We start from the raw sequence: 20,033 nt of genomic DNA on the forward strand, positions 1-20,033 counted from the left end.
AACATAAAGATTTAATTAAAATATTGTACTGTTAATAGTGTAATTTAAACTTTCAAATGACAATTTTAATAAAATTATATACAAATTATTATTAATTAACAAATATTTCAATAATTTTAGTATAAATTCTAATTTATTGTTATTTTTTGTCAAATTTATATTTTAAGAAAATTAATAAATATAATAATAGAGAGAATTATATATTACGTAAAACTTATGTTAATTTACGTTAATGTCATCCATTAATTGAAGCGATTGTTTTAATTCTGAGGATTAAATAACAATAAATTAAGAAATTAATAAATGAGTCTATCGTACAAAATAAAAACGTCATCAAAGTCTTGCAGACATCTCATCTCTTATAAGACTTTAGAGAAATTGGTAATACTTTGTTGTGATTGTTATTTTGTTATATAAAGTGATTGAAATGTGAGACAAACAATGAGATCATACCGTATATGAGTGCCGATAGCTTTTGATGGCTCACATGAAATGATGTCTTATCATTCTTCATGTTATTTCTTATATCAACACTTATTTCAAGTGCCGGTGCTTTCACTTTAAAAGACAAGCCATTGAATTGTGTGTCGATTTTGTAATCAATTTGATTCAAACGATTCACTTAAATGGTAAATACAATATTGAATTAATAGATAAATATTAAAGTTTTAATTAAACTACAATTATATCTTAAATTACATCTAAGACTCTGATGTTTGAGAACTTGTTGGAGTCGTTCTTCATTTTCTGAATATACTTTACAAAGAGCTGAACTATGCTCTGATTGGACACAAAATTAGTGACAAAAATAAATGAATAGAAAGATTGTCTAACCCTTGGGAAGACCTAATTGTTGTAATTCATTGGAAAGAGTGTCACAATCTGTGCTGTATTTCGAGGAACTCATAAAAATGAATTGAATGGCAGATACTATGCCTCTAATGTGATGGCTGTCCAGCTTTGCCTCCGAACCTATTTTAGTGATTGTCTGCATCTGTTGGACATTACATTCAATTAAATCAATAATAAACAAATAAATAGCAAATAAATTGTAAATACATTTAAGTTATTGTCGACGATATCATTGAGACATTCATTGCATAAGACTTTCATTTTGATTGATGTCTATAACAAAACATAACAATAATAAGTGATAATTGATGGACAATATAGACGACAATATAGACAATAACCAGTTTAGACAACAAAGATATTTGTGCCAAAAGCCAGTCCTGACAGTCATTGTTACCGCAAAATCTGAACCGCTTTTCAATAAATAATACATTTATTTATTTTTTATTTAATAACATATGAATATAAATATAAAAAACAAACCATTTTATTGATTCAATTCATACACTAAATGATTAAAAATCACTTTTACAACAATTCATATGATATTAATATACAATTGATTAATAATATCAACACAAATGTATACAAATATTATGAGTTTATTATATACAGTAAACATGTGTTGAGTTGTCAACCAATCAATGATTGTCATTATTATGTCAATAATGTGTTGACTGTTTGTCCATCACTTACATTGCTATACGTGTACTACATCTACATATTATACTAGTTTTACAATCACTGTGTATAGCAATGTAAGTGATGGACAAACAGTGAAGACAACACAACATACAGACTGTTTGTATACTTTTCATACCATTAAATACCAAATCATTTAAACTCTTTCAATACACCACTACTTAATTGTAATCAAATAAAATAATATTCAAACAGTATTATGATATTAAAAACATATTTTATTTTAGATTAAACATTATATACTATATATTAAAACAATTACCTAATTTAACTTCAATTTACATTAATTGGTAAAAACAAAAATAAAATTTTCAAACCCTATTAACCATACTTTTATTATTTAATTCACTAAAATATACTGTAGTTTCTGATAATTGATTGATAACTATAAGATTATAACAATTTAAGGAAATTGATTGACGGCGTCGTTGATAGCTTTGGCCACATATTCAACATTTTGAGTGTTGATTCCGCTTAAACTAATGCGACCGTCTTTTGGCAAATATATGTGATAATTGTCGACCAAATGTTGTATTTGTTGTTTATTAAGACCCGTATATGAAAACATTCCGATCTGATCCGTAATATGACTCCATTTTCCAGAAGTTCCCAATTTTTCTATGTTTTGTCGCAATTGATTCCTCATATCTTGAATACGACCGGCCATTGATTTAATGCATTCTCTCCTTTAGAAATATACATATTGTATATAAAATTATTATAATATAAGAATATGTTAACAAAAGTGTGTTTCAATTATGCATACCATTCCTGATAGAGCTGAGGATCATTGAGTACTTTGGCCACAATACGTGATCCATGAACAGGAGGGTTACTATCATATAATTATATTTTTATTTTGTTAATAACATTATACCGGAATATATTAATATTTTATGCAAATATTTAATAACTACCTATAGTTTCCTCTAATTAATAGAGTTATCTGTGCCTTTGAATTCACAATTGGAGTCGTGTTTTTCAATACAACTGTCAAATTACCGATGCGTTCATCTAATATATTATAATATAAATATAAATTAAAAATTAGTTTAACTAATGAAACAATTATAATTATTTTGTGTCAATATTACTGTAAAGTCCAAAATTTTTAGCAAATGATTGGGCGCACAGTATTTCAAATCCTCGATCAACAAAATAGCGGACACTATTGGCATCCTTATCGAGATCTCCCGAAGCAAATCCCTGATACGCGCAATCAAAGAACGGAAACAGTTTTTTCTCTTCAATCACATCAGCGATTGCTTTCCACTGATCTACAGTCGGATCAATTCCCGTCGGATTGTGAGCACAAGCATGTAGTACTATCACTGAGTCTTCGGGTGCATTACGCAGGTCCTCAATCAGACCATCAAAGTCTAGTTGTCTATTAGCTGCGTCCCAATACCGATAAGTCCGCACCGATTCAAAGCCCGCGTGATTGAAGAGAAGCTTATGATTGGCTGCAAATGTAATTAATTTTAATAAATATTACGTTAAAATTACTTTCGCATTAATCTTACGCCACGACGGATCTGAAACATAAACTGTTTTAAAACCAGCGTTTCGGCGAAGAAAGTCAGCTCCGACTCTTAGGGCACCGGTTCCGGACAGACACTGCACACCAAACGCCTTAATTTTAAATTCAATTTGTTATCTAATTTGTTAATCAAAGGTATTGTCTGAATGCAAACCCGTTTGTCTTCAATGGCTTTGTTATTGTCTCCCAAAAGCATTTTAGTGGCCAACTGTGCGAACAAATCGTCTCCCAATTGACTTAAGTATTCGTGATTTAATGAGTCGTCGTTTGCGATCTCGTGCTCTGCCTTTCGCACGACCGGCAAAACCCATGGCTTTGCTTCGTTTGTTCGGTAAGCTATTCATTGGATCAGTTGATGATATTGTCACCATTGATATCTTTAATAGTATCTATAAATTATGCAAACTTACCACCGATGCCGAGATCAACCTTTTGTGGGTTTGTATCCTCTTTATAAGCCTTACTTAACGCGAATATTTCGATGGCCGGCGCGCTCTCAACACAATCAAAACGAGACATTGTTTTCAATTAGGGATCAGATCTTCAAAAAAATGACAATTCAATTGACTTATCGTTTGAAACAAGTATTCAATGGATGCGACACTTGTGTGACATTCAATGTAATCATAGCATCGATTGTCTCACTATTTATAGCAATACTTATTACTAGTGTCTTGATTTCCAACTAAAAAAATTATTTTGTCGGTTCAACGCTTATAACTGGGACTTAGTATGTCCACCGAAGTTGACCAGTGGACGCTATTTCCGAAATTTTATTATAACTATAAATAACTATTTGTTGGGTTAGAAACTATAAAAACTTATAAATAATTATTTCATTGATTTTGAAAAATATAAGCATTAAATTGTAAAATATTGCACAAAATATTTAAAAACAAAAAGTAATAGTTATATAAATTATATAAAATGTGTAAACTGTTATTAACTAATATTACTTTTTTAACAATAGAAATAATTAGTTTATTTATATAAATCATTTTTGTAAATGTGCTGAAAACAAGTGAATTATATATCAGTTGAAATATTTATAAGAAAATAAATAACTATTTCAATAACTATTTGACTTTTTTAGCAACTATTATAACAACTATTTAATAGAGTATAAAAAATTATTAATCAATACACTACTTATTACTTATGTTTCTATAATATTCTGGTTTTTAGTTTGCATTCAAACAGAATATAGTGAGACCTCTATATGCCGTCAAATAGTTAATAATATCAATGCTTTGATTATTAATATTAATTAGTATTAAGTTTATCGATATATCATAAAGTTTATGTCAATATAATCTATTTTTTAAATATATATTAACATTAATTGATAAACTTATATAAAAAGTAAATTAAGTAAAAACTATTAATAAATATAAAATCTTTTTGTTAAATATTTCTACTAATTGTTAAAAATGATGAATTAATATAATTCAGAAATATTGTCTAATAGTAACTTAAAACAAATAATTGAAAATGTATTTTACATTTATTATAATTTATAATATTAATTTTTATTCAAAATTTTATTTACTGTCTTAATTTCATGTCTATGTAAATGAAAATACTCTAAGTTATATAATTCAAATGATAAATATTTTGATTTAATTAAATTATAATATATTAAATTACCGAATAAATGGAAATATTAAACAACTATAATAAAAAAAAATTAAATTTTAAAAAGTTGTATTACTATACTGTATGGAGAGTACAGATCAATGTACAAACACTGCATATACTGCTATATATTGCAAACTTTGTTATAATTTTTTCTTTGAGTTCAAGGATTCTGTAATTTTCCTGAAATTATTTAGTCTAACACTTAATAAATGTATTATAAGATATAAAGTCAATACAAACGTTACTAAACTATACAAACCAATGTATTGTTCAAAATATGTTACAATAATTATATTTTTATTAACGATATAATTATTGCAATCAAATTTCAATATTGTTATCTTAATAATTGTCTGTCAAATTCAGTACTGTATATCTAAAATAAAATTTTGAATTATTTTGAATAAATAGAGTAAAAATATGGAATCAATTACCACTTGATGTCAGATCAAAATCAACAATAAAAAGCTTTAAAGAAAAATTAAAAACATTAAATTTTAATACTTTTAATTTAAATTATTTTTTATAGTATTTGTTTATACAGTATCTGTATACTTGTTTTTGATTATGTATAAGATTTTTAAAATATTTTTTTAATTAATTTATGTATAGTTTATGCATCAAAGGATTTCTTTTAAAATACACTTTTGTTGAAAGAGATTCCTAATAAATATTATTATTATTATTAAATTTAAAAATACATACAGATTTGTATACCTTTTCGTTTTGAATTATATAATACAAACTAATAAATAATTCAATTATCTTAGAAATTTTGTATTTAAAAAACAAATTAAAATATATTCAATAGTAATACGATTTTAATACAATTAACTATTTCGAGATCAGTACAAAAATTAGCCGAAATTAATTTAAGTCAAATCATAATTTTATTTAAAATATTGTTTAAGACAATAATACAATTCAAAAATTTTACTTAAAAATCATTAATCAAAATAGTATTAACAAAAATTCTAATTTAGTCGTCGTTTTAAAAAAAGATACAAAATTTAATTTAAATAATAAATTAATGATTGCAATCAAATGACTCGACCCATGAAAATAGACATTTCATTAGTGCAATCACTGGACACCTGGATCTGTAAAAACCCTAATTTAGAATAAAAGTCAAATAACTTCTTATCAGTTGATGAAATCTCACTGAAGACACCCACAGATCCTATAATCAAATAAAAAATGTTTTTATTAGTAAATTATAAAATATTAGTCTCTATATTGAAAATCATAAATAAAACTTTTAATTTCAGTTATAAAACAATGAAAAATACTATTAAGTAATATATTGAATAACAAACCATTGGCTTTAAGAGCTGCTATAATACAGGCGAGTATTCTCTTGGGAACACTTAAGTCCATAATATGTGGCAAAACAGACATCTTCAGTACAGACGGATGACTCTTTAAAATGACATCAGGTATTGGATAGACAGCACTTGTTGAGTGCATATCATGAATCATTTGCTCGACTGGAGATAATTTTTGACCGGAACTTAATTTTTCGGTCGGCGCCGGATATTTGCGGCTGAGTTCGGGTGTCCACGAAATTTCAAGTTTTTTATTGAACTGTTGTGCGTCGATAGCAGCCAAAGCATAGCCACAGATCCCCATTTCGTCCTCAACTATAAAACAATATTCAGGAGTGAGTGATAAAAATCCGCCGACAAGTCTGTCGCCAACAAAATCAGTTATATCTTCTAAAGTTATGTTTTCTCTCTCCAAAGCAAATGTTTTGCGACAAATGTCATAAACATGCGATTCATCGTTTGGAAGGTATGGTCTAATAGTGTAGATTTGACTCGAAGGAGATTCGGGTGCTTTGTATAAAAACAAATCACTGACCGTCTCTACCGGTAGTAATCTCTGTCATCGAAATAGTTAATTATTAGATTTTTTTAAATACGTAAAATACATATTATTTTTATTGTTTCAGTAAAATACCTGAAGTTCAGCAGTGAGTCCTCCTCTGAAAACCCATGGTTCTTGATCTCCGCTCTGAAACGCTTCTCTATAGCCTTTTGAAAACCCTTTGAAAATAACAAAAAAGTATTTTACATTAATTTAATTGTTAATAATATAACTATTTTAATTAATAGTTAAATAAATAATTTGCTAAATCATCATTAAAACTGAGTCATACAGGTAAAGGTTGGAGGGATGAACCCATTTGGTTGTGTCAGAGTAGATGTCGGCACTCTTCCTAAGGCTATTCCAAACAAGAAAACAACCCATTATTATATATATTTTTGAAACACTGGTTGTATTCAAAATCAGACAAAATTTGTCCAAAAAAATAATAATATTTGCAATGAAACGGTTCACCAAATTTAAAAGTCTCATTATTTTAAACTAAATTTCTTTAATAACTTCAAACCGAAATGTGCATCAAATATGACTCGTAAATAACTACTAAATTATATTATATTTAGACTTTTTATATTTAAAATTATAATCAAAAAAGTATTTATTGTACAGTTGTCGACAAAAATTAAAACAATATAATTAAATAATAAGACATTTGACATACCGAGCCATTTAACATATGAATTCAATAGAGAGATGACTCCTTTAATATCCCAAACATATGGATATAAATCATATAAAAGCGATCGGTTTTTACAAAAAGTTAATTTTGTAAGCAATCGGCCAACAGATGCAGTCATGTCATCAAACTTTGCTGCCCTCGCATACCATTCAGACACTTCTGGTCCCTCCGATTCTGTAGTTATTTTACGTCGGAATTCAGATACAAGAAATCCATTAGCTTTAAGCCAATGAAATTCATTGAGAAATTGTAAGCCTTGTCCTCCGTGTTCAAAGGGTAAGTAAAATAAATCAATTAAAAGTGAAATGTCTTCATATGTTAATTGATGACAACGAGTTTCATCATCTATTTCTGAACAACACTCTGTCTGCATCTCTTCGCCGGAATCGACACTATTAGCCCCTCGTTTAGGTGTTAATTGTGGAGATGTGTCTAAATCATCATTTTTTACATTTGTTTCTTCCATTTGTGCATCAAATGTATGCTTTGGTGACAAATTAGGACTCGTATTGCAGTCCATTGGTTCAAGTATTTGATTTGTGTCTTTTGGTGATTGTATTGCACTTTCAATTAATTCATTTGCATCGTTAGGTTCAGTAGTTTTATCAGCATTTGAGTCATTAGAGCTAGTAGTTGGTGATGACGACGAAGATAAAGATGAAGCAGTGTTCATATCTAATGGTTTATCATCATTAGATGCATTTTCCTCGAGAGGCAGTGGATTGACTATTGGAAGAATCGGTGGCAAAGATAAATTAAGGAAAGAATTAGATCGACCGTAAGCTGTCTTTTGTTTATTAAACTCAGACAACCATTCAGTAATAGATAATCTCAATGCTTTCTTTGGATGATATGCAGTAGGGCTCAAATGCATTGGTATGTCTTCAATTAATCCATTATCACTTTCAGCCTCAAGTTTGATGTCCGAACTGATAGAACTCGTTTGACATTTGGCGTCAGACTTGCATTTAGACCATTGCGCCAAAGTATGTATAGGAATAAAGTTGGGCTCATATTCACAATTAGGATTTGTAAGCACACCTCTTAAATGAGGGATCAAATCCGTAGATCGGCCGCTATAAGGGCCAAGAAATATACGCTTCTGATCGTAATCATTGGCGTGAAGATTATCCCATATGACTGGCGGTCGTCTTAGAACTTCTGATAATTCTTGTATTGATTGGACAGTTAATGTGTGAGTTATAACTTTACTCCCGGTCCACATAACATCAATTCCTGACATTAATGTCCGACCGATTGTATTAAGATATTCCGAGTTTTGAACATTAGGAACGGCTCGTGAGTTGCAGTACTCAGTCGGACAAAACAGAAACCTTGGCTGACCCAGGCTTTGGTAGATCTCATTAGAGACTGAGACCTGTGCGCTGGCAAATGACTGAAACACTTCTTTATCGGATTCACTTATTTCGGGTTCAATATCGTCAAAAAGTAGAGCAAAAGCATTGCATCCAAATTGTGAGACCTGTTCTAACTTTCGTTTAAGACATAACATGTCTTTAGCACTTGAATATGATATGTCGAGACCGGGAGATAACGCATATATGAACTCAATAGAGCTCTCTTTGGCCGCATTAATCAATACACTTAATTGATCCGCCTCTCTGTCCATCAAATAATAATAATAATTGTTAACATAAGAAACGACAACAATAATTAAACTAAAGACAACTGACTCGACTGTATAGAGTTCCCTCCAATAGGCCCGATGTTTGAGGTCATCTTTGGGGGCATACATGTATGTGTTGAGACCAAATCGCTTAAGTCTTTATAAAAAGACACAAAAAATTAATTCATTTAATATAACAATTAACTCATTAATCACTACTTAATAAACAGATCTTTTCGTTGACTTGCAGTCCACGGACGGCCATAAAAACCTATGAAATGAATCAATTAAATCAAAGAAGATTATATTAATTATCAATAAATACCTTCAACGACACCACAAATGAAGTGATCGTTGATATCTTTAGTGTCGGCTTTGATGTCAGACTTTACGTCCATTGTTGCCACACATTCTTCAGTCATCTTTGACATTATCACTAATTATTATTATTATTGTCGATCACCAGTTGATACTAATATTATGACAATTATAATGACAATATAATAAATGACTGATTGATCCGATTGTGATTACAATCCGATAAAATGATAGCAAACTTGTGTTTCAATATATCAGTCAATTTGACGCAACCATTGAGGGAGTGGTTATGAGTTTGCAATCAACACATCAATTGGACATTCATTTAGTCATTTAGTCATTGACTTGTGATTAACCAAATAAAACATTTTATTTAAAAATTGTATTTTATTTGTATTTAAATAGTAATTATTTAAATATATTTATATTAATCAAAATAATTACAATTATAATAAACACCGTATATATTGATGTAAGTTATGTTGAATTGCAGTCAATACCAGTTATGACTGGTTTTTGCACATATTATACATTGTATTGATATATAAATTACAAGTATTGTAACATAACTTGTGAACTAATTTATTAATTTTAAAAAAATAAAATTCAATTTTTAAAGCATTTAATATAACTATTTTGTTTTATAAATATTAAATTTGTTTTTATTATAATTAAATTAACTTATTTAGGTTTAAATCAATTATGTATTTTATATAATTTTGAATTGCAATAATATTTTTTATAATTTTATATACTGTATTAAAATTTTATAAATAACTTATTTAATTGAGATTTTTATAAATAACAAAAATAAATGAAATACTTTTGTCATAAATAAAATTATTTAAAAAAAACAATTCAATGACAGTAATAAATTTTATAATTTTTTTTTTGTAACACTTATTATAAAATAATATACATAAATATAGTGTATAAATTACTACAGTATATTAATATATAAATTATCTTAACTCAAATCATTTATTGTGTTAATAAAATATATGTATATTAACTAATATATAATTTCAAAAACTAACTATTAGTATATTAATTGTGTGTATAATATTTCAATGTATATCTAAATCTAATTCATTGTAAATTATATATACTTTATAAATATTTATAGTATTATAGGTTTATTATTATATAGTATTAATATGAATAAAATATTAAAATTATATATATATATATATCATATATACTGTATATTATTAGATAAAAGAAAATGTGATTAAATTGAGTGTTTGTAATACAGTTTGTAATACAGTTTGTAATACAGTTTGTAATACACTATGTATTGTCAACACAACAATCAAAACAATAATACATTGAATAAGTATTAAATCAATTGTCAAAAGTTTATGTTTGAAGACATGCGCTGTTAGTGTCAATCACTGACTCAACTAAAGTGTCGTTCATTTTATGTTTTCATCAAAATTACTGTAAATTTTTTGGTCACTAATATTGAATCAATTGAAACAAATAAATCAATTTAAAAGTTATTTGATTTTCAAATTTATTAAATCAAATTCAATAATTTTTTGACTAATTTTCAATATTTGTTAATTAATAATGAAATATTCAATAGTCATAAAAGTGACAAATAGTTGATAACTTGAAATTGAAATCATTTTATGATATGTTTTGTGTTTTTGTTTATCTGTTATTACAATAAATATGTTATCAATTGATTAGTCGATCACTAAATTGAATAGTTTTTGTTGTCATATATATTGATAATATATCTCACAATCAATCTATAAATTGTTGTTTGTTTTGCCAACCAATGCATTGTTGACTATTGTTATCATTGATTGATCAGCTGTTGTGTTGATATCATTTGGTTGACTCTCATCTCATTTACTGACCAGACGTTGAACTGCCGAAGCAATGCCTTCAAGAGATGGCGGCCAACGCTCTAGAAGTCGTTCATCCGGTGGTCACAATTGGCAACGATCTCATCGTTCTGGTCATCGATCGGGTCATTCTTGCGGACAAAATGCCATTTTGCATACATTTGATGAAAACTTCTCGTTTATCTCTCCGTGTCTTAAATATTCGCTCTTCTTTTTCAACCTCTTGTTTTGGGTATATATTTGATGGCATTTGATATGAGTTTTTAGATATTAATATAATAAATATTTGATTTTATATATCAGTTAATAGGAGGTGTGCTCATAGGTCTGGGTTTGTGGTCATTCCTCGAGGAATATAACCATACATTTATTAAAGTGCAGAATATATTGGATATTATATTACATATCTCTGTTGCACTCATGACTGTCGGCACTATTATATTCAGTATGAGTTTTGCCGGATGTTTGGGTGCACTCCGAGAGAACCTATTTTTACTTAAACTGGTATTTACTCAACAGTTTGGTATTAATTTAAATATAAATTTAATATTAATTTTTTTTTAATGATTATAGTATTCATTAATGCTTTTATTGCTGTTTGTCGGAGAAGTGGTTCTGTCAACCGTTGCATTTGTTTTTCCCAATTCCTTCTCATTTTACATAAAGGAAAGTCTTTCAAAGGATCCCATAATTAAATATAGAGACGACACAAATCTCCAGAATCTCATTGATGTCATCCAAACTGAGTTCAAATGTTGTGGTATTTCAGATAAAGGATATAAAGATTGGTAAATATAATATAAAACCACATTTTAATATATGATTGTCTAAACATTGCCATTGTTTAGGAACCGCAACATATACTTTGAGTGCAACCAAACCAACCCGAGTCCGGAGCGATGTGCAGTGCCTTTCTCTTGTTGTCGAAATCCTAGAAATTTTGATGTAATATATAACAGTATTATTGTTATTTTTAAAAACAATTGTTGTAATTTTAAATGATATATTTTATTGATTTTCATAGAGTGGTCTCATAAATATCATGTGTGGATATAATGTACAGAATATCAGTTCAGTAGTTGAAGTTAATAAATATATATTTACAAGAGGTTGTGTGGAAGCCATAACTGAGATAATTGAGCGAAATATGAATTTAGTGGCCGCTGTTTGTTTGGGATCGGCACTCATCCAATTGTTGGCCATGTTTTTAGCCCGATCCCTTCAGGGACAGATTCTCGCACAGAGAGCTCGATGGATGTGACACTTGCAGTAAACACACTGTAATACATCAATCCGTCTTTCATTTGTTTTCAGTTTATGCTCTTTTTGCTTAATTATTATTTACAATATATTTTATAAATAAAAAAGTATAATTAAATGTGATTGTAAACTATATAGTTATTTAAACATACTATTGAACCAAATTGATGAATAAATATATATTTTATAAATTTATTATTACCGTAAATCATTCATTTAATAGTATAGTAAATGTACGGTTATAATAATTGTATTTTAAAAAATATTAAACAATAATATGCCTCTCCATTATTAAATTGACAAAATGGTACTCAAAATATATTATTTCAAATTACATATTAAAACCAAATATAATAATTTACTTATCATTTTAATCAATTGAAATGACTTTCATATATATCTTCTTTTAATTTTCAATGTCGACAAACAAAGTCAATCACTCACTCTTAACTCAACATTTGTAAATCAGTCACTAATTATTTTACTGTTATCTCCAAAAGTATTGATATTATTTAATGTAATATTAATTATTTGGTTATTTTGTGACACTTATAACAATAATTATTGTAAAGTGAGACAGCATTAATGAATTGATAATTATCAATATAAATTTACAGTAAATTTATAATACTGTAGTTAACTACAGTAGTTTATAACATTGGTTTTACTCATATATCAATTATGAGATTTTATTTCTATAAATTTTTATTAAAAACTCAATTGAATCATAATTTTTAAAAAACTTTAATAGGATTCAATCATTTGACTGTAATATTCAAATGACATTTTAATAGCACCAATAAATTTATAGTAAAGTCATATTTTAAAAATATTATCTATTAATAATATTTACCAAAAATATACGATTATTTAAAGTGTGCTGGCTATTTTTTAGCAATTGATTGGTCCTATCAAAATTTAGTAAGACGTAATCAAGGTAATTATAATCCAAAATATATATTTATTTGTTGTCAAAATTTTATTTCTCATATAATTAAAATCATATTAACAATAATTAGTGAATAACAGTAATTGTAATATTAATGTTGTCCGACACATACGTGAATCAATCTGACCTCTGAGGACACAATAATACATTTGAAATGAAATTTCAATTACAGTATATTTTGATTCAAAATTATATCTTAATTATATTTAATGAGGATTTAAGTGAAAATATATAATTTAATAAAATTTTAATATGTAAAAATATTTATATATTTTATACCTCAACATAATTTAAAAATGAGTAAAAAATAAATATTTTTCAATAAACTATGCAAATAATTTAAATATTTATTTTAATTTATAGAAAATAAATTAATTTTAGGCACTTTATTGCAATACCATATAAGACCTCTAAATGGGAGAAAAAATAATAAAAAGTAATCATTTGGTCAAATATTAAGAAATCAATTAAAACCCCTTTTCATAAATAACTTACAATTGGCTTATATATTCTGTACAAATGTTTTGGCAATAATTCATTTTAAAAAATATAAAAATTAAATATACAATGAATGCATAAGTAGTTTTTGCATTAACATTGGAATCATTTGTTTTTTTTTTGGAAATGATTATTATAATCAATGATAAGACTAGTTATATAACAAATAAATAGATGAAAACCAATGAATGTTAGACAACAATTCATTCATTCATTTAAATTATGACTCAATCAATGAAATGCTTGTTTCGATGACATGTCATTATTAGGCGAACCCGGAGTACTGGGCACTGAACAAGTGCTCGAACCGCTGGCACTTTGATGGCAAATATGTGATAAATGATCAGCTGTTGAGGCCAATGTCAGTTCATTGAGAAACGGCATATTAGAGCCATAGAAGCGCTCCTGTTCTTCGCGCTGACGCATAAACTCTTCCTCTAATCTCTATATAAATATACAGTAAATTACCACAAATTATATTTAAAATTAACATTTAATTATCAATTGAAAGAAAACAAAACCTGTTTTCTAGGCTTAAGATGTGCCTTCCATTCTCGGAACTCATTGCTATGTTGTTCCTCAAGAAGTTTAAGTTTGACGGTCTCGTGTTCCATCAGAGCCTTTCGCTTTTCATTCTGGATTTGCTCCAAATCTCTTATTGTTGATTCACAAAATAGTCTCAAATCTTCTAATTGTTTATTATGTTTGTGTTCTTGTCTTAACTGTTCCGCTTTGTATCGTTTTTTCTCACTTTCTTGAAATCTCTTTAGTTTATCTCTTTCTTCATCTGAAGAAGAGGCCGCTGGAAGGTTAGCCATACTTATGCGTAAGCTTTCCCTAAACATTAATTCTCTTGTCTTCATTTCTGAACGAATTCTCTTTGGTAAATGTCTTCTTTCAATGGCTTGTCTTTTAAGAAGTTCATCTTCTTGTAAAGCATTCATTCGTTTCACTTGTTCTAATTCCTGTCAAAACATTAATACATTAATCAATTGTCTCACTCGTTATCCTAATTCTGTTTTACCTTTTCGTGTCTAACAAGCATTTGATGCCTTTGAAGAAAAAATGAGTCTTTAAGTTGTCGTTTTGAAAGTTGATGTTTTTCATGAAGATGTCGTTCTTCGAGCTCCCAAATGGCAGCTTCTCTGGCTCTTTGGAGTTGTTGTTTCTGTTGAAGAAATTGTCTCTCAAGAAGAGCGAGTTTGTCGCGATGACTCTCACTTAATCTTTTGAGAGACATATCGTGACTATCATTAAGACTTTCAATAAAATGTCGTTCCCTTTCGTTGTGCTCGAAATCTAACTTTTCTCTTCTCACACGAAACATATCCTTACGCTTATCTTTAGGCATTAGATCTACTTCTTGTTTAAGCAGTTTTAGCTCATTTTTAATAGATTCACGAAATTGCTTTAAATCCCTTTCCTGTTCCGCTCTAATCTTTTTTGAGGCAAACTTTAAATCCATTTCCTGTTGTTGTTCGGCTTTTTCGACCAATTGTTTTTGCTGTCTATTAAGTGCATCCAAATCGTTATCATAATTGCGTTTCAAACCAATCATTTCGACTTCAAATCGTTTCTCTTGTTGTTCAATACTGAACTGTGCTTTGAACGACAAATCCTGAAATTGTTTATTTTCTTGCTTTTGAAGCATTTTTAATTCACGCAACTCTTGTTTTCTATTACCGGTAATTAAATAAACATAAAATTATAAATATTGGTAACTATTATCTAAAGATATTTTATCGTTGAAATACCTCAAAACATGGTCTTCGCGTAATTTATCTGAATCTCCATAAATCACTTTACTAGTAGTTGTGGTAACGACTACACCATCGATGAGAAACTTGCGAGTTCTGGTCAATGTCTTCTTTTGTGCTGAACTTTGATGAGTTGTACCACTCTTTTTCATTTGATATTCCTAATCAATAAAAAAATTAGACGATATATAAAATAATTTTAAGATTACGGATGCAATAAAAACAAACCTTTTCGCGTCTTTTCCTTAAAACTATAGGATTTTGAGTGTTATTTTGATTGTCATTTGAAATACTATTTTCTTTATCACTGTTAACACTGAGAAAACTACCGGAATCTGAAAGCTCTCGTTTAAGAGCAGAAACATTTGTTTTGACTTTTGATTTCGGAGAGTTGACACCGTTTGTAACGTTTGATTTAGTAAATGAATTACCGGTATGTTTAGGTGTCATATTATCGTTAACAACTGGCACCTGATCTACACGTGTTTTCGGTGTCTCGTTGGTATCTTTTTGATGTGAATAAGGCTCGTGTTCTGACTCGGAAACTAAATTTAAGTTAACTTTAATTCTTGGTTTATCTGAATTATTTGCACTGTTGTCTGAAGATGATGTGTGTATAGAGAGACTATCATCGGCGTCAATATGCGATGAGCTCTGACTTGAAATCTGGTCAGCACTCTCTGACTCTGTGCCTACAATTTTGGTCTCATTTTCATCATTTGAAGGCATATACTCTGTATTGACAACAATCTTATCCGAAAACAAATCATTGCCAACGACTACTACTTCATCTTTAAATGTATTATTCAAATAACCACTCAATGAGTTACTTGTCTTCAACGAATTTTCTTCATCGCTGGCAGTTTGAATGGTTACATCTTTTCCATTGTTATCAATGGTAACAATCGAAACATGAGATGTGTCAGCAATAGATTCTTCAGTTTTAATTATTGTGCTGTGAATTGGAGTTACAGTAACTTCATAATTGCCAATTGAATTCTCTTCGTTTTGTATTTGCAAACCTTTAGCAATTGGTTCTATATTTTCATTATTATCTTCAATATTATTATCTTTTTTTATTTCTTTATTTTCATTTTTGATTTCATTAGTTGTGTCTAATTGTTGTATTGTTTCAATATTATTATCATTTGAATTAATTTTATCGCTGATATTTTTAGTGTCATTAACAATCTGCGGCGGTTTTGGTGCCTGTCGTTTATGATGATGACTATGGCTTACAACGGGAGTTAAAGTTTCATTTGATTTCTTATTCATTTCCTCTTTAGTCAAATCATTACTTTTGACTAATTCTTCGTTCTTAGAGTCAATCTTTTTCTCTTCTTTAGGTGTCATTGAAGACGAAATAACCAAATCATTTGGTTTTTCATTTTCTTCGACACTCATCTGAGACTCTGTAATAACACTTTGACGAACAGAACTCGTTTCCTAATAATAAAACATTTATAAAATAATTTAGTTTACAAAACACTTTATTTTAATAACTAAAACTATTATAAATTAAAAGTAGATTTTTTTGCCTACCCGTCCTCTTCTATGATAAGCAATAGAGTTAAAAGTTTGACAGATTTAGAAAGTAAGACTAAAAATTAAGACAATACTATAAACAAACAAAACAAACAAATACCTCAATAATTTCGTCATCGTTTTCTTCGGTAACAACTTCTTCAAAAACTTCGGCTTTAAATTCACTAATTAGTGCTAAAATTGATTTCTTATCGGAAACGTCTCTAATAAATGCATGATTAAGAAGTTCAGAAGCAGTTGATCGTTGTGTGGGATCTTTAATGAGACAATGGGCTAAAAAATCGCTGAATTCTTTACTCCAAAGCGATGGGTTGTCTAGTTTGGGTGGATCTGCTTTTTGCACTTTGAGCAATACTCTCATTGGTGCCATTTGATGATTTGGTGGCTCCATTTGAGCGAATTCTATTAATGTGACTCCTGAAGATAATTTTCAAATATTGCAATTTGTTATCATTTCAATCATTTTATTAAATTATAAATTATTACCCAAAGACCATATATCTGCCTTATAGTCGTATGGATTATCACGAAATGTCTCACACATTACTACTTCAGGAGCCATCCTATGATAAGCACAATAAAATTATTTATTAAATTTCATGTGTCATACAAACAAGTGTCTAAATCTTACCAATAAGGAGTTCCTATAAATGAATCTCGTTTTTGAAGTGTTTCCTTATTTTTAGCCGATACACCAAAATCGGCTAAAATAAGATATAAAATACATAACAATTAGATTAATAAAATAAATTATGACAAAAATTTATATTTAAATTGAGACGACACTCACCCAACTTAACTTCTCCATCAAGAGTTAACAAAACATTACCGGCTTTTAAATCTCTATGAATTATCTTTTGTTTGTGCAAAAAGTCCAGTCCTTTACACATATGATGGCAAACATATCTAATTTGATTTTCAGTTAATGGTTTCTCCAAATCAATCATAATTGAATCAATGGCACCGCCTTCACAAAACTCTATTAACATCTAATATTATCATTTAAATATAATAATTACAAATTACCAAACATTTATCAAATTTTATATTTTTGTAAAAATAAACATATGTATGTTTGATAAAAAAAAAAATGACTAAATTAATAATTTGAAACACTAAAGGGTTGCCGTAATAATTTTAATGATATAATAAAATAATTTATGAAAGTTTTTTTTAAAAAAATATAAACAAGTTTAAATTACTATATATATATACTGTATAAAGAGGTCAAGTGCTATATAACTGTATTAAATAATTTTGAAATGCATTCAAATGTTAATATTTGTTAAAAAAAAAATATTTAATACAAACCCATAGTTTTTCTTCAAAAAAGAAGGCTTCAAGTAATTGGACAACATTTTGATGTTTACATTCAGAGAGTATATCAATTTCAACGGTGAAGTCGTCCAACTCGTCCTCGCCTTTCAACTCACAGATCTTAGCGGCCGCTAGTTTGCCGGTCTCCCGGTTCTCAGCCTATCATTATATAACATATATATTACTTAAAGTTGTTTAATAAATATGCAAACTATTTGTTTTATTATATCCATTAATATAAATTATATCTATTAATTACAACTTATTTATTCTATAAACTATTACATAATTTATTAATAATAACTATTTACACGCTATCATAAATTAACGCTTAAAATCTATATAATTGCTTAAAGCTATTAAAATAAACTTTTAAAAAAGTTTATATTTAGCTAATTTGTTTTTATACTATTATTAATAATATTATTATTATGTGGTTTGTTTTACATTTTATATTTTAAAAATAAACATTTTAATATTAGTATATTATTTAATAAATAATAGCTAATTTACGGTAATATAAAAATTATTTAATTGATAAGTAATACTTTAGTTATCATAATGTTTATTGTTATTTATACTGTATTTATGATAAAAAGCTAAAATTTATAGAAAAAAGGATTAATATTTCCGTATATCATATAACTTATTATTTATCGATAAATAATAACTATTTTGACGATAAAACAAATAAAAATAGTATTTTTTAAGTTAATACGTTAACAGATAATCAATTTAATTAAAAATTTAGCATTTATTTAATTTATTTATTAATTAATAAACCATAATATTTAATGCAATTATTTAGATATTTCATAATAACTAATAAAAGATGAAATATCAGACATTATATGATATTATGAAAAACATTGATACAAACCTTAAAGACTTTACCGAAAGCTCCGTCACCTACTTCTCCAATGATTCTCCAAAAGTCTTCGGGATTTTCATTGAATCTGATGTTGTGATAGACTTTCTTACGTTTGACATCTGAAGAGCCATTACTTCCTTTGAATATTTTGCCGATTTTGTCCAAAAGTGCGGCCATTGTGTCCACAATAGATATGTCAAATCCAATGGATTAATCACTTTATTCAAACTATTGCTTTATTTTATGTATGATTTTATTATTATTATTATTATTATTATTATTATTATTATTACATTAGTATTATATTAATAATATTTCGTAAAATAGATGTTTTGTAAGAATTTGTATTCAATTATCTAATGAAGTCATTAATGAATGTGTGATAAAACAAATCACATTTAAAGGCATTTAAAACTCAATAAAAATAACAGTCATTTCATATAACAATTGAGCTCTCATTTGATTGATTGCACTATCGGTTCAATCATTATATATAATATTATATATCTTTAAATCAATCACTCATTTCTTCATATATTTTATATGATATTACATATCATATCATCATTGATGTCAATCTCAAGACTTTATCACTTATAACTGATATCATAATCAACATCAACAACACTATCCGTCATTCATTATGCATAACAATAATAATACACTAATTATATGTAATAATAATAATTTGATTAAACATTAAACAGTTTTGTAAATAACATATCAAATGGTATTTAACA

General features: G+C 27.7%; 5 protein-coding genes across 6 annotated transcripts; 1 reads left to right on the forward strand and 4 right to left on the reverse strand.

The window, feature by feature from the left end:
* Positions 1-219: 219 nt before the first annotated feature.
* Positions 220-1,441, reverse strand: LOC128964745 (COMM domain-containing protein 4-like). The gene is made up of 7 exons (XM_054311382.1): positions 1,336-1,441; positions 1,194-1,265; positions 1,060-1,125; positions 835-994; positions 700-780; positions 454-621; positions 220-266 (listed from the first exon to the last, which is right to left on the reverse strand). Exons 1-7 carry the CDS (start codon positions 1,336-1,338, stop codon positions 220-222), a joined length of 597 nt encoding a protein of 198 aa, XP_054167357.1. The 5' UTR covers positions 1,339-1,441.
* A 407-nt stretch (positions 1,442-1,848) lies between these two features.
* LOC128964796 (aspartate aminotransferase, cytoplasmic-like) lies at positions 1,849-3,775 on the reverse strand. The gene is made up of 7 exons (XM_054311435.1): positions 3,505-3,775; positions 3,249-3,430; positions 3,078-3,186; positions 2,649-3,017; positions 2,472-2,568; positions 2,321-2,389; positions 1,849-2,240 (listed from the first exon to the last, which is right to left on the reverse strand). Exons 1-7 carry the CDS (start codon positions 3,611-3,613, stop codon positions 1,958-1,960), a joined length of 1,218 nt encoding a protein of 405 aa, XP_054167410.1. The 5' UTR covers positions 3,614-3,775; the 3' UTR covers positions 1,849-1,957.
* A 1,946-nt stretch (positions 3,776-5,721) lies between these two features.
* LOC128964792 (protein O-GlcNAcase-like) lies at positions 5,722-9,516 on the reverse strand. 2 transcript variants are annotated; one of them, XM_054311429.1, is made up of 8 exons: positions 9,248-9,516; positions 9,142-9,193; positions 8,990-9,079; positions 7,278-8,917; positions 6,891-6,956; positions 6,692-6,777; positions 6,049-6,613; positions 5,722-5,912 (listed from the first exon to the last, which is right to left on the reverse strand). In XM_054311429.1, the coding sequence occupies exons 1-8, from the start codon at positions 9,351-9,353 to the stop codon at positions 5,773-5,775; spliced, it is 2,745 nt and encodes a 914-aa protein (XP_054167404.1). In that variant the 5' UTR covers positions 9,354-9,516; the 3' UTR covers positions 5,722-5,772. The 2 variants fall into 2 exon arrangements, with proteins under 2 accessions (XP_054167404.1, XP_054167405.1); XM_054311430.1 differs by lacking the exon at positions 6,891-6,956.
* Positions 9,517-10,824: 1,308 nt separating this feature from the next.
* LOC128964793 (tetraspanin-33-like) lies at positions 10,825-12,445 on the forward strand. The gene is made up of 5 exons (XM_054311431.1): positions 10,825-11,328; positions 11,400-11,600; positions 11,670-11,884; positions 11,945-12,041; positions 12,121-12,445. The coding sequence occupies exons 1-5, from the start codon at positions 11,131-11,133 to the stop codon at positions 12,355-12,357; spliced, it is 948 nt and encodes a 315-aa protein (XP_054167406.1). The 5' UTR covers positions 10,825-11,130; the 3' UTR covers positions 12,358-12,445.
* A 1,511-nt stretch (positions 12,446-13,956) lies between these two features.
* On the reverse strand, positions 13,957-19,530 carry LOC128964790 (serine/threonine-protein kinase 10-like). The gene is made up of 11 exons (XM_054311428.1): positions 19,303-19,530; positions 18,417-18,581; positions 17,896-18,094; positions 17,737-17,809; positions 17,592-17,668; positions 17,206-17,522; positions 15,789-17,006; positions 15,558-15,721; positions 14,828-15,479; positions 14,325-14,768; positions 13,957-14,247 (listed from the first exon to the last, which is right to left on the reverse strand). The coding sequence occupies exons 1-11, from the start codon at positions 19,468-19,470 to the stop codon at positions 14,035-14,037; spliced, it is 3,690 nt and encodes a 1,229-aa protein (XP_054167403.1). The 5' UTR covers positions 19,471-19,530; the 3' UTR covers positions 13,957-14,034.
* Positions 19,531-20,033: the final 503 nt, after the last annotated feature.

The sequence above is a fragment of the Oppia nitens genome, unplaced genomic scaffold, assembly GCF_028296485.1.
Source record: "Oppia nitens isolate AA-2021 unplaced genomic scaffold, nextdenovo-longstitch-racon4-pilon3 scaffold9_pilon_pilon_pilon, whole genome shotgun sequence".
Lineage (NCBI taxonomy): Eukaryota > Metazoa > Arthropoda > Arachnida > Sarcoptiformes > Oppiidae > Oppia > Oppia nitens.